The 13,695-nt window shown below is 37.2% G+C and overlaps 1 protein-coding gene across 1 annotated transcript in view; it reads right to left on the reverse strand.

The window, feature by feature from the left end:
• The window catches only part of MEP1B (meprin A subunit beta), a 37,630-nt gene that overhangs the window by 10,986 nt on the left and 12,949 nt on the right, over window positions 1-13,695 (reverse strand). The window contains exons 8-13 of the mRNA XM_067467075.1: window positions 12,203-12,355; window positions 10,688-10,903; window positions 7,789-8,250; window positions 6,408-6,590; window positions 3,777-3,918; window positions 1,830-2,031 (exon numbers count right to left, since the gene is read on the reverse strand). Coding sequence (XP_067323176.1) covers window positions 1,830-2,031; window positions 3,777-3,918; window positions 6,408-6,590; window positions 7,789-8,250; window positions 10,688-10,903; window positions 12,203-12,355 — 1,358 coding nt within the window. The remainder of the gene's footprint in view (window positions 1-1,829; window positions 2,032-3,776; window positions 3,919-6,407; window positions 6,591-7,788; window positions 8,251-10,687; window positions 10,904-12,202; window positions 12,356-13,695) is intronic.

Below are 13,695 nucleotides of genomic sequence, written 5' to 3' on the forward strand. Positions count from 1 at the left end.
AATGGGAAGCTTCATCATTCAGGTAACTGGGTGAATTCTGTTTTCCCCAAAGAAAACCCCAAGCAATTTACCCTTACAGTCACAGGATTTTAAACAGTAGTTTGGGGATTTAAGGGAGAACTATTTAGACATTGGGATGCACTCCCTAGATCAGTGTTTGTTATATAGCAGGGAAAATCCATATTATCATATCTGTCTTACAAATGCCTATCCATTAGGTACAAATGCTTATTTATGTTTTATTTTACAGTTGGTTTATTGTTTTTATTATTTGTATGGTTAATATGCATTGTTTTAAAGTGTTGTGAGCCATTTGGTAGAGAAAAGTGGGATGAAAATAACAATATTATTATTATTATTATTATTATTATTATTATTATTATTATCATCATCCATTTCACTTTCTCTGCTGGCTAAATTACTTTGCCACATCCTTGCATCTGCCACTGTTCTCATGTCCATATTATGCATTTTCCAAAGTTGACCCGGAAAGAGAAGAGATCCACATGTTGATCATTTCTTTTTGCTACCATACATGTAAATGAGATAATTATTTTTCAATTGGCCAAAAAGTATGTTGAACATGATGTTTTGAGTGAGGTATCCAAGTAGTACAGCAGATTATTCTGTATGTATTGCTTTCTGGAGTTTCACGGTCTTCAAAGTGATGTCTATCAAATGAAGAAAATACATCTTATGAATCACTGTAATTGAGGAAAAGCATACTAGCCATCAAAGTCAATAAATAACGGTGTTTATCATGTATGGAATACAGTCACAATGAAGATGCTAAATTAATCTACCATAGGCTAGTAAGTTATTCAGATTTGAATTGGAGGAACTATTCAATACTTCGGTCTCGTCTGCATTTCATAATAAGAATTGCCAAATTGCCCAACTAATACTAAAGTTTGTTCATCTTATATGTGTTATTTCTTGGATATTTATCCTTTGATACCTAATAGAGACGGGCTTTCTTGGCTTCTGCACAGAATTTCTGAACTTGGACTTCTGCATAGAACACAATGCTTTAAAATTCATGTGTCAAGATCTTTACAAGTAGATGTAATCAGCGTTGGAAAGAACCACAAGGGTCATGTAGTCAAATCCCCTACCATGCAGAAATACATAACTGAAGCATGACGTCCAACCTCTGTTTAAAGGTCTCCAAAGACAGAGAGTCCATCTTTGGAATCTCTAAAGATGGAGAGAGTTCAAAGTAATCTATTCCACTGTTGAACAGTTATTACAGTAAATGAGGGTTTTCTCCTGACATCTAGATGTAAGGTCTTTCCTTGTCATTTCAATCTATTGATTCATCTCCAAGCCTTCGGAATAACAGAAAAGAAGCTTGCACCATCTTCTATATGATGTCCCTTCAGATGTTTAAATAAAACTATCACATCCTCTTTTAGTTTTCTCATCTCCAATCTATAGTTTCCTAGCTTCCTAAGTTGTTCCTCATCAGCCTTGGTTACATGCCTTGTTTCATACTCAGAATTATTTTTTAAAAATTGCATATTAAATTATTTCTAACCCATGTTTCTTAGATTTATGTGAAGCAAAAATGAATTTTGTATTCAGACATGAGTTTCATCTCCAAAATATCTAATCTATATGCAAGTATTCCAAAATCTAAATAAAAAAAATTACTTCTGGTCCCAAGCATTTCAAATAAGCTGTGTAAATTAGTGAGGATCAGTCTAAAAAATGTAGATTGAACTTTCAAAACCACAGACTCTGTCAGCCATCAGCATTTCTATTTGTTTGAGATCAGGTGTATTTTGGAGACCACTGAAAGTATATATTACTACAAACAAAATACTTACTTTTCGTAATTCCAAGTTGCTATTGGCTTCCATTTTTTTCTTGTATTTCTTTTTAATACAGCAAGTAGTTACAATAGTGATGATCAACATGACACCAAACACACTAAGAGATGAAGCAACTGCTATTACAGCAGTGTCCTGCGTCGTTCCTTTTTTATCACATTTTTCTCCCACATACCACCAGTCCTTCCCAACAGGGCACCTGGAAAGCAACCATCTTAGTAAGTCACGTTCAAACAGCACATGAAGTATCAAACGTTTACTTTCAGTACATATACACCAGTCTGGTTTTTCTTCTATGAACTTTTTTGTTCCACTTCAAGCAAAGTGAAACTTAAAGCTAATTATAATTTAAGATGATATTGGGTTGTTGTAGGGTTTTTTTGGGCTATATGGCCATGTTCTAGAGGCATGATATTATTTTCTGAACATAAAGAGCATATTCCAACATATTTTCAAAATGGTCTTTGGTTTGTTTGTTTTTTTAAATCCATTCAAGAGTTATCTGAGCCTATATTGTTTGAAGATATTGAGCTGTCTTCCATAAACAGAATCTTATAACTTTTTGCTCCTTCAGTTGTTTTCAGCAGTGAATTCAACCTATGTAGCTTTGAATCAAGTGCTTAAATCAGTGGTTCCCAACCTTTTTTTTTTTGCCAGGGACCACATTGACCAGGGCCCACTCTCCAACATTAGTACCTACAGGATTACAAATCAGTTGTGGTCAACTTTAGATTCAGTTTGGTTATTTGGGGTGCTGATTCAGAAAATTGCATTGGCTAGACCATATCAGCTCTAGTTTCTGATACAGAATATATGCTATCTAGTAGTCACCATATGCTTGCCCACAGAAAACCATGTTTAATAAGTCTTGGCACTATAAGAGGGTTTCACAAGACCAGTTGCTCTCGTTGCAACCGTGTAGTAACACTGAGGACACAGACCATATTTTAGTTATTGCGGACCACTGGTGATCCACAGACCACAGGTTGGGAACCCCTATTTTACATGGAGGGTTCATCAGATTTATTTTTATTTCATGGCATTGCTTTCTAACAACTTGATAGCTTGTCTAGAGCTTAGTAATGTTTTGCTTTTTCCATTACAATTTCTCAGGACCTCACTTCCAACATAGTCATGCTGCCTGTGATATTCTGGGGGAAACTGTCCAAAAACTGTGGCCACCTAATTTTATATCCACAAGATTACCTTCCTGGATCTTTAAGAACCTGAAAAAAAGCCCTAGATTAAGCTAGCATCCCAGCTAACATGTAGATATTTGACTTATTCTAGGCACAGAATAATGAAAGGTGATTTTGTCAGTTCCTTCCTCTGAAATATTGCCTATAACAACTAGTCCACATTAGCAGTCTCCCATCCAGGTACTAACCAGCACTGACTCTGCTTAGCTTCCAAGGATAGGTAGGCTTTGGTACCTTTAAAGCACTAATAGTCCTTTAAATGTCATTATTTAATCCTATGGAATCCTGCAATTTGTAGTTCTATGGAGTATTTGGAATTCACTGGAAAATATAAAATATCACCGCAAGAGTATGTCAGGCCTTTTATTTTCTCTGACCAACAGAGTTCTGCTGCAAACAGAACTCTACAAGATGCCGTGAACAGTCCCCTTCCAGAATGGTGACAGGCCCACAGGGGGTTCCTGATTCTGTGCCTTGCACTGTTACCTATTGGCAGGGAGGGATTGGTCATATCATGTTGCAGCACTGATTTACCAGCACTTCAGAACTCAGTCACTTCAGATGGTTGCCTGACTTTTAAGGTGGATTCCAGAGGAATTTGTGCTGGTGGCAATGGTGCCACAATTTCAGATATGAATACAGAGCTTTTGCAAAGTCATAACTGCTTACAACATCATAACTGCTTAATATTGTTGCTAGATATGTTATCTTCCTAGCAATAACTCCTCAGTGATCAAATTATTACCTGCAAACAGGCTTTCCCGCATCAATAATGCAAGTTCCATTATTCTTACATCCATAAGCTCTGCAGGCATCAGTCATGGTGGTTGTAGCTGGAACACTGGTGACAGTGAATTTTGGTTGTGTTGATATTAAATGTGATATATCTAAAGTGAATAAATAAGGGATAGCATGGATAGCGTGAATTCTTGCATCATAATCAGTACATATTCATACAGTAATCAATACACTAGAAAAACACTGTAGGAGAGACAGGAGAAAGAGTGCTCCAATCAGAGGTCAGCGTGTTGTTTTTTAAAGGGGACATATTACTGTACTCATTTCTTTGGTCACAGAACAGGTTGCGACTTCAGCCCAGAACTCTATGGCCTGTTCCCTTGTCCCATAAACTCACAGAGTGGGAAAAGATGTCAAAGGCCACCCAGTCCAGCCCCCTATCATTCAAGAACACACAATCCAAACACTCTTGATGGAAGGTCATCCAGCCTTTGATTTAAAACTTCCAGAAAAAGAGACTTCCCCACACTCTAAGGCAGTGGCTCTCAACCTGTGGGTCCCCAGGTGTTTTGGCCTACAACTCCCAGAAAGTTTACCAGCTGTTAGGGTTTCTGGGAGTTGAAGGCCAAAAAATCTGGGGATCCACAGGTTGAGAACCACTGCTCTAAGGCAACATATTCCACTGACAAACAGCTCTCATCATCAGGGAGTTCTTCCAAATGTTTAGGCAGACAACCCACACTGCAGAATCATATCAGTTTGACTCCAAGGCTCCATCCAATGGAATCCTGGGGTTCAATTTGTTGTGACACCAGAGCTCTCTGACAGAGAAGGACAAGTATCTTTTCTTTCCCCCCCCCCCCTAATTTCTTTTAATTTTTTTCTCATCTTACTTTTATTATTGTTGTTGCTTCTTAATGTTGCATCACATTATTTACACTTATTTCAGTTGGGTGTGGATATTCAGTAAACCTTTTGTATAAATATTTCTAAATCCTATTGTCTGTTTACACTTATTTTCATTTGGTGCAATTACTTCTACGATATTTTGTATTCAGCATTCCTAGGTTTTATTCATTTATTTTGTTTATATCTTAAACTTTTACATATCTTTTATCTTATTAACATTTACTGTTAACGTTCTAAGCAGACGATAATAAAAAATAAATAAAAATAAAATAAAACTCCCATGCTATTCCCCCCTCCCCACATTACCCACCTCCCTAACCACATTTTCTACTATGTTGTTATCTTTAACCACATGCACAGTTCTCTTACTTTCTTTATAATATCTGTATTGGATTTATCCATTTTTACCATATATATATATATATATATATATATATATATATATATATATATATTCCATTTGTTTTTTATTTCCTCTATTTTTTCCTCTTGCATGTTTTCCTTCGTTATATTTGTCATAATTTGGAATTATACCTGTTCATATATGTAATTGTTCCAGTTCTCTAATGTCCACTTTTTTTCATCTTTCTACCCCCTTGCAATTACTGCTTGTCCAGCTCGAATCATAATTTTTAAACAGTTCTTGTTCCTTTCTATTAATTCACTTGTTTCCTAATATTCCCATGAGTAATTTACTTATATAGGTATTTTAAATATTATTTCCATCGTTTTTGTTATTTCCCAGAATCTGTTACTTTTGAATGTTCCCACCACATATGTGAGTACCTTCCCTCGTTCTTTCCGCAGTGCCAACACATTGGGCTTACACCTTTTATCATATATGATTATTGAACTGGAATCCTACATCATTTTAGTATAAATTTCCTTTCTAATTTTTTATTTATCCAGTTTGATTTGCTTCATCCCCTTCATTATATCTTGTATTATTTGATTCGTAAGTGGTCCTTCTCTTTGACATTTATTTTGTACTGTTCTTATCATATAATCACTGTCCTTTGCCATCAATTTGTATATAAAACCAATTAATGTTTTAAAATGTTTAACATGTATTTTAATTTTTAATTTAAATGTTTATTTCAATTGTGTGTTGTTTTAAGGCATTGAATAGTTACCTATATGTAAGCTTCCTTGAGTCCCCTTCGGAGTTGAGAAAGGCAGGGTATAAATAGAATAAATAAAAAATAAATAAACTTTTTTTCTTTTTCCATTCTTTTAAATATTTCTTCCCATTCATCTTCTTTCTGTATTTTTTCCTTCATATTTTTCTTGTTTAAGTTTGTTATATAGACCTAATAATTTTATCCAGTTCTTGTAATTTATCTTCTCTATTACTTTATCCATTAGAGATTAACCAGCCAGAGAAGGGCAAGTATCTCACAAAACTACAAGCCCCAGAATTCCCTATAATTGAGCCATGACAATTAATATGTCAAGCTTCTATAATTCTGTAGTACTGATATAGCCTCAATCACTATATACCCAAGAAATAACTGACAAGCAGACATTTTGCTAAAAATTAATAGGTTACCATTGCTATAGATCACACACATATGCACAAAACTCATTGCTGCAAAAGTAACTAACTTATCAAATTAACATGTTAGAAAAATGAGGTAGTTTCTTGGCTTTAACTTCACACTAGGAGACAGAAACACAGAAGGGTAGACACTGTGTCACAAAATAAGAAACTCATGCTAGGTCCACATACCATCCACTGTTGCAAGAATGAAAATACTATCGTCTTTAATAAAGCCACGGCTTTTAAGCCTTTCATGTGTTAGAAAGGCACTTGTTCCATACCCAGGACCCCTCATGAAGTTAGTGCCATTTGGAAAGGTAGCTTCCGTTCCTACTTTATCTGGTCTGTCCCAAGTATAAGAGCCAGAGGAGTCTGTGAAGCAAAAGATAAAGAAATAGATATAAGCAGGGAGAGTTTTATTAAATATTATTTATTTATTTATTTACTTTTATCCCAGTTTTCTCCCATGTATGAAACTCAAAGCGACCTAAAATAGCAAAAAAGACAACTATGTAATACACACACACACAAAAAAAAAAAACAACCAAGCATCCCATCCCAACAATCATCTCATCCCATCCCAAATAATATATTCTAATATTTGGGAGTTATAATGCCCTCTTCCTTTTTACTCTTTATAAATTGATAGAACAAAAAGCTGAAAGATTCCAGGGCTTTAGTAAATCCATACACAGGAAATATGTGTGAAAGCAAACATAATAGTATATTTTCACCTAGAACATTTGGTTTTATATCCTTCCCATGTATTCTGCCCCTCCTTTAGTTTAGTACTCCTCTTATCTAGTAACTTTACTGTATATACAAATGCAATCTGCCTCTATTACAATAAAGTAAGTAATTAAACATAACTATAAGAGGTCCCTTTCAACAGAAACAGAACACGTATACACACCTTTGCTACCTCAAGATAAATAAAGTAATTCTACTCCTCTTGCAAGACTTAAAGTTAAAGGGAATAACAAATTAGAAGAGGGGAAGGAAATTAAAATGCCTAGCTAAAAGTTGACCTTAGGATGATACTTAAAATAAATACTACCCAGTCCTGAGAACCATTTTATGTATAATTATACAGCTCAACAAAAAATTGATTTTAGGCCTATTCCTGGGGTTATTTGTGGCAGTGATTCAGAAAATTGCATTGAATAGACCTCATCAGCTCTATTTTTTAATATGGTTATTATAATTTTCTATAGGTGAACAGATGAAGAGTGGTATATGGCATATGTTCTGTGTCTCAAAAAGTAGAACTGATGAGGAAAATGTGCCATTTTTGGAAAGTGGGTCAAATAACACCAAAAGTAGGTCAAACATTTGAGGCACCGAAATGTGTGTTGTTGACCAGTGTTATCAACCAAGGAGGTGCCCATTCCTTGGGAAGACAACCTAACTGACAATGACGATGATTGCTTGTGTCCTCTGGTTATAAAGGTCGTATTTCTCAGTTCAAAAAAATAGGATTGCAATGAACATATTGCATGGAGACTGTGATAGAATAACAGAAAAATCTTGTGATGTGTATTAAGGAAAATGGATTGAAGCATTAACTTACCTACTTGATTTGGGTCTGTTGTTATACTCCTTAGATTTGACATACGTTGAGTGATATCTGGATGTTGATCAAGAAGAACCATTGTGAATTGTTTCCATGCACAAGGCCACTGGAGTTGGTTGTCATTTGCTCCAGAGATCAGGTGAACAAATATTGCTAAATTAAATGGACTGCTGCTACCATTCACATACAAGCCAATCTGAAATGCATACCCTTCAGGAGAGTAAAACGGTGGGCTATAGAGCTTTCCTGCTGTTCCTAAAGGGCTTGAAGCAAGAAGCTCAGTGAAATTTCTTATATGCCAAACATGGTGAGGGCATCGGGTTTCAGACAGGTTGACATCATCAATAGAAAGGCCTCCATTCGATGCTGTGGATCCCTTTATGCCTTCAAAAAACACTCTGGATTTACTTGACATGGTTAAAGAAATGTGGTGCAACTCCCAGTAGTTCACAGGTAGCCCTGGAAAAGAAATACAGTATGAATTATATTTAGAGCTTGATTGCCATAGAATCATAGAACAGGAAGAGACTACAAGGATTACCCAGTTCAACATCACTGGGTATGTTGAACTGGGTAATCTTTGTAGCAAAGCAACTCCAAAAGATAGCCACCCAGTGTCTGCCTCAAAACCTCCAGAGAAGGAGGTGCCCATTCCTTGGGAAGTCTGACTTGGCCACAGTGGTCCATGCTCTGGTTACATCCCGAATAGACTGCTGCAAAGCTTTCTAAGTGGGGCTGCCTTTGAAAACTTCTCGGAAGCTCCAATTAGTCCAATGGTCGGCAGCCAGGCTGTTAACCGAAGCGGCGTACAGGGAGCATACCACTCATCTGTTGCACCATCTCCACTGGCTGCTGATCAGCTTCTGGGCACAATTCAAAGTGCTGGATTGAACCTTTAAAGTCCTGAACAGTTCTGGCCCAGATTACCTGTCAGAACGTATCTCCTGCTATGAACCATCATGAAGCTTAAGATTGTCAGGAGAGGCCCTGCTCTCGATCCCACCACTCTTGCAAACGCGGTTGGTGGGAACGAGAGACAGGGCCTTCTCAGCAATGGCCCCCCGTCTGTGGAACTCTCTCTCCCTAAGGACATCAGGTTGACCACCTCCCTCCTGTCCTTTAGAAGACAACTGAAGACCTGGCTCTGGAGCCAGGCATTCAATTAGAGGCCAGCGGCAATAGGAAAAGGAATGTTGGGTTTTGCGACATGGATTTTCCCAGTTTGGTTTGGTTTTACTGGCACGTTAATTTATTGTTAAATTTATTGATCATGTTGTACAATGTTTTAAAATGATTTTATTGTGAATTTATGGAATTTGTGTTGTTAGCATCTTCTCATGCTTGTGTGAGGCTGCTCTGAGTCCCCCTTGTGGGGAGAAGGGCGGGATAGAAATATACAAAATAAATAAATAAATAAAATTTGAACTGTCAAAAAGTTTTCACAACTTCTGAGGATGCTTGCCACAGATGCAGGTGAATGTCAGGAAAGAATGCTTCTAGAACATGGCCATATAGGCCAAAAAACCTACAACAACCCACTGTTGAAAAGTTCTTCCTAATGTTTAGGTGGAATCTCTTTTCCTACAATTTGAATCCATTGCTCTGTGTTCCAGTGACTACAGCAGCAGAAAACAATCTTACTTCCTCCTCAACATGATATCCTTTTGAATATTTAAACATGACTACCATGTTCCCAAGCAGAAAGGATGCACCCTCAATTTTAAGGTCAGGCATTCCATAGCTGTTGAAAAAGAACTCTCCAAATGGCAATCCTCATTAGGGAATAAGGTCCAGCAACTGAATGGCTCCCATGAAACTTGGAGCAACTGTGGGAGGAATGGTCATAAAACCATGAGTGGATTCACCATCCCCACAACAATGGATTCGCCAGCTACTTTGGAAAAAGAGGGGCAAGAGGGAAAGCAAACTCAGGCACTACCGTAATAGATTCTTAGTATCAATTTCATGCAGAAGTTTCTCCAGCAGACAAAAGAAAGCAAGCTCTCTTCAGGGGATCCTTCTCCGGTGAATGTATGGGTGCAAATCTTTCTCTCTGTCACTGGGAAGTTTTTTTTTTCTTTCTGGCTGGTGCACTATGAATGGATGTAATCGGAACAAGTGTGGTCTTAAGCAGGTAGCCAGGTGTCCTCTATAGTGCTGTACAGGCAGTCCTCGAGTTACAAACATCCAACTTACAAACAGCTCATAGTTAAGAAAAGGGGTGAAACAACAGAAAGGGAGAGAAATCTATGACTAGAAAAAGGCAGTCACTCCTGAAAGAGTTATCATGGGGGAAAGGTCTGTCCAATTCTCACAGGGACAGGAAGTGAAGTGAAATTTTCTGAATAGGGGCACAGACAGCAAAACAAACACTACAGTGGTGTTAACCCTTCCTTGTGCTATCCAAAGATAGATAGATAGATAGATAGATAGATAGATAGATAGATAGATAGATAGATAGGGTTGAAATTACACTTTAAAATGTGACTGTTCTGATTTACATACAAATTCAACTTAAGAACAGACCTACAGAACCTATGTTGTTTGTAACTTGGGGACTGCCTGTACTCTGTGAAAATTCTGTTTAACGACAACAGCACTTTTTATATTGTAGAGTTAAAAAGCATTTCCCTTATTTGAAAAGATCATTGAGAACAATACCAGGCAAAAAAAAGTCTGAAAGATTTTTGAAACAGCTACTGAGAAATCTCCATAGTAAATATTTGACACCACTTTTACTGCCATGGCTCTATGCTATGGATTCCTGGGAGCTGTAGCATTGCTGTGCTTGATGGATACATTCTTAGGATTGTGATCTGAAAAAGTAACTTTTCCAATATTGTCTCCCAAGGTGAGCTATGATAAAAACAAATGGAGACTGAGAACATTTTCATACCTTGTATCGTTTCTATAAATCTGTTAGTACCATTGGGATTTGCATCAGTGTATTCCCTAAATCCAATATTCAGCTTATCTGTTTCACTTCCACTGTTATAATAAAAGAACTGCAGGCACTGGAATCCTCTCTTTGGGTACAGAAAGCGGCTCTCCAAAACAGCTTTGTCCCCCTGGTTGCCACTATTGGTGTTAAAATGTAGAAAATAGCCAGTTTCTGTTGAGGCCAGAAGAAGAGAGGGGAAAGACAAACAGACTGTTAGAGCACAAAAATGACCATCATTCTAATAGGCATGTAAGATAATGTCATGAATTGAAAGATACTCAGTTTTCAGATATAGATTATGGGGGTGACCAATTTGTTCTTTATTGCCCTCTATATGATTGCCATTGTCTCGTACGTCTGTTCCAAAACATTAATCCCTGGCTAGTGATCAATTATTCAATTCCAAAACTGGCTTTCAGTAGTTAATGGAATTGACATACATCCATGTTCAAATTGTCTGACAATGAAATGCCCATTTGTAGCATTTGGGGACAGGTTAGTAAAACTATAATCTAAATCAGAAGTGGACTGTTTTCCAAACCTGAAATTCCATTTTAGGGCATTTTCCAGGGACCAGGATATTGTCCCCCTCCTGTCAATATGTGCCAAGCTTTCCATCCCTGCTCTAAAACTATCAGTGGAGATGGCTGAAAGGCACATAGCATTTTTGCAGCTAGGTCATATACTGTTGGATATATTTCCCGGAAAGATGTGTATCAATATCTCTTGGAAATGTTTATCCAAAGCTTTGCTGCATATCTCTTTCATCTTTTGACTTACATTTACATACTTTCATTCCTTGCTCTCTCCTCCTTATGCTCTACTACAATCCCGTCTTGCATATCACCTCCTTGACTTTAGACACATTTTCACCCCTCCATCTCCAGAACAATCTTCACAAGTAACTTAAACTACTGCACGCGAATGCATTCCCAATAAAACTGACAATCTTATCTGTATTGTTTCCTCAAGTACCTTACATAAGTACACTATTTTCCAGGCCTCAATACAAAACTGCAGAATTTGCTCATGTGTATTTTGATACATATTTGGGAAAATAAGTCAGAAGCTTCTATTGCATATTCGGGAAAATAAGTCAGAAGCTTCTAATGCATAGCTCAGGGTGTATCTACACTGCAAAAGTATTGCAGTTTGGCACCACTTTAACTGTGATTACTCAAACCAGTGAAATCATGGGAGTTGTAATTTTGTAAGGCACAGTACGCTTTGGCAGAAAAGATTTTTAAAAAATGTAAAATTGAGTCAAAATTCCCACATAGTTCAATTTCCAAAAAGGCTTGTTCTCTGAATATGGAGAAATAGGTTTCTATATGTGCATCGATACTCATATTCTCAGAGTGAATGCAGTGGTTAATATAGTATCGGTAAGTTAACAGAATGATGCAAAGAAGACAAATGAAACCAGAGGAAATACTTCTCTAAGAGATAAGTATAGTTGTTGTACATTACCTTGGCAGGCTCCTGCATAGGTATGGTCCTTTTGTGGTCCACTAGAAACTTCAGTTATGCGCTGCCAGTCAGCATTATCATCTGAACTCTGAATCATGCCACACACATTGGCAAGTTCAAAACTGCATGTACCCATAAAGCTTAATGATGAAGCTACGGTGACAAATAACATGAAGGGAAAAAACCTTAAATTATTAATTTTTTGAAACTTAATAGAAATATTCACTCAAAAGAATTGGTGCTTAGATCCAAATTAGATGTAACACCAAAAGATTTGTGCATAGCGGATTTGTGCATAATTGGGCTAGGATCAGGGTGACAGCACCATTTAACATCATTTTTTTTCTTAAGTTGAAGATATAATCATAGTTATGTCTACATCTCATCTGTGTGGTTTAAAAAGAAACCCAAAAGATTCAAAGAATAAAGCTTCTACAAACTCTGCCATCTTACAATCAATGAATGCTGCCAGATAGTCCTACTTCAAAAAACAACTAGGTGTGAATTCACTTTATTTTATAATCAATCAAATTTACATTAAAATAATAAATTTTTCTTATGTAATGAACTGATTTGCATATTTCCTCCATGACTAGTGCAATAAAAATCTATGAATATGCTCAGAAATGTGCAAAAGGAAATAAAAAGAAAAACAAGAAGAAAATATGTGACACCTTTAATACAAACACGTTTTAGAGGATATGCTTTTATGGGCCAGATTCCAAATAGAACTGGAAATAGGAAAAACCAGCTATGCATACAAATAAGTCATCATAGAATCCTAGAGTTGGGAGAGACCTCATGGGCCAATCAATCCAATCCCCTACCAGAAGTAGGAACATTGCATACAAAGCACCCCCAACAGATGGCCATCCAGCCTCTGTTTAAAAGCCTCAGAAGAAAGAGACTCCACCACACTATAATCACTATCACAATTCTACCACTCTTACTCAAAGTTGTGGCCCCAAACCAGCACCAAAACTCAATCCATGGCAATTTCTAGAGAGAGAGAGAAAAATTACGCCAATGAGCATAAAATTAGTGCATAGTAAAGGTAAAGGTTTCCCCTGACATTAAGTCTAGTCGTGTCCGACTCTGGGCAGTGGTGCTCATCTCCATTTCTAAGCCTTCAAGGTCATGTGGCCAGCATGACTGCATGGAGCGTTGTTCCTGCAGAAGCAGTACCTATTGATCTACTCACATTTGCATGTTTTCAAACTGCTAGGTTGGCAGAAGCTGGGCCTAACAGTGGGAGCTCACTCTACTCCCCGGATTCAAACGGCCAAGCTTTTGGTCCGCAAGTTCAACATCTCAGCAGTTTAACCTGCTGCGCCACCAGGGGGCCAATAATAGGCAGTATCCCACATTGATTCACCTAAGGAGCACTGATCAGATCTGTTCTGCTCTTCAGTATATTTCTCCTTTTAAAAAAGATGAAAGTATAAAAATCCAAAAAGGATGAAAGAAAAAAAGTGAAATTGCACACGAAAGGG

This window comes from Anolis sagrei, chromosome 4 (genome assembly GCF_037176765.1).
Source record: "Anolis sagrei isolate rAnoSag1 chromosome 4, rAnoSag1.mat, whole genome shotgun sequence".
Lineage (NCBI taxonomy): Eukaryota > Metazoa > Chordata > Lepidosauria > Squamata > Dactyloidae > Anolis > Anolis sagrei.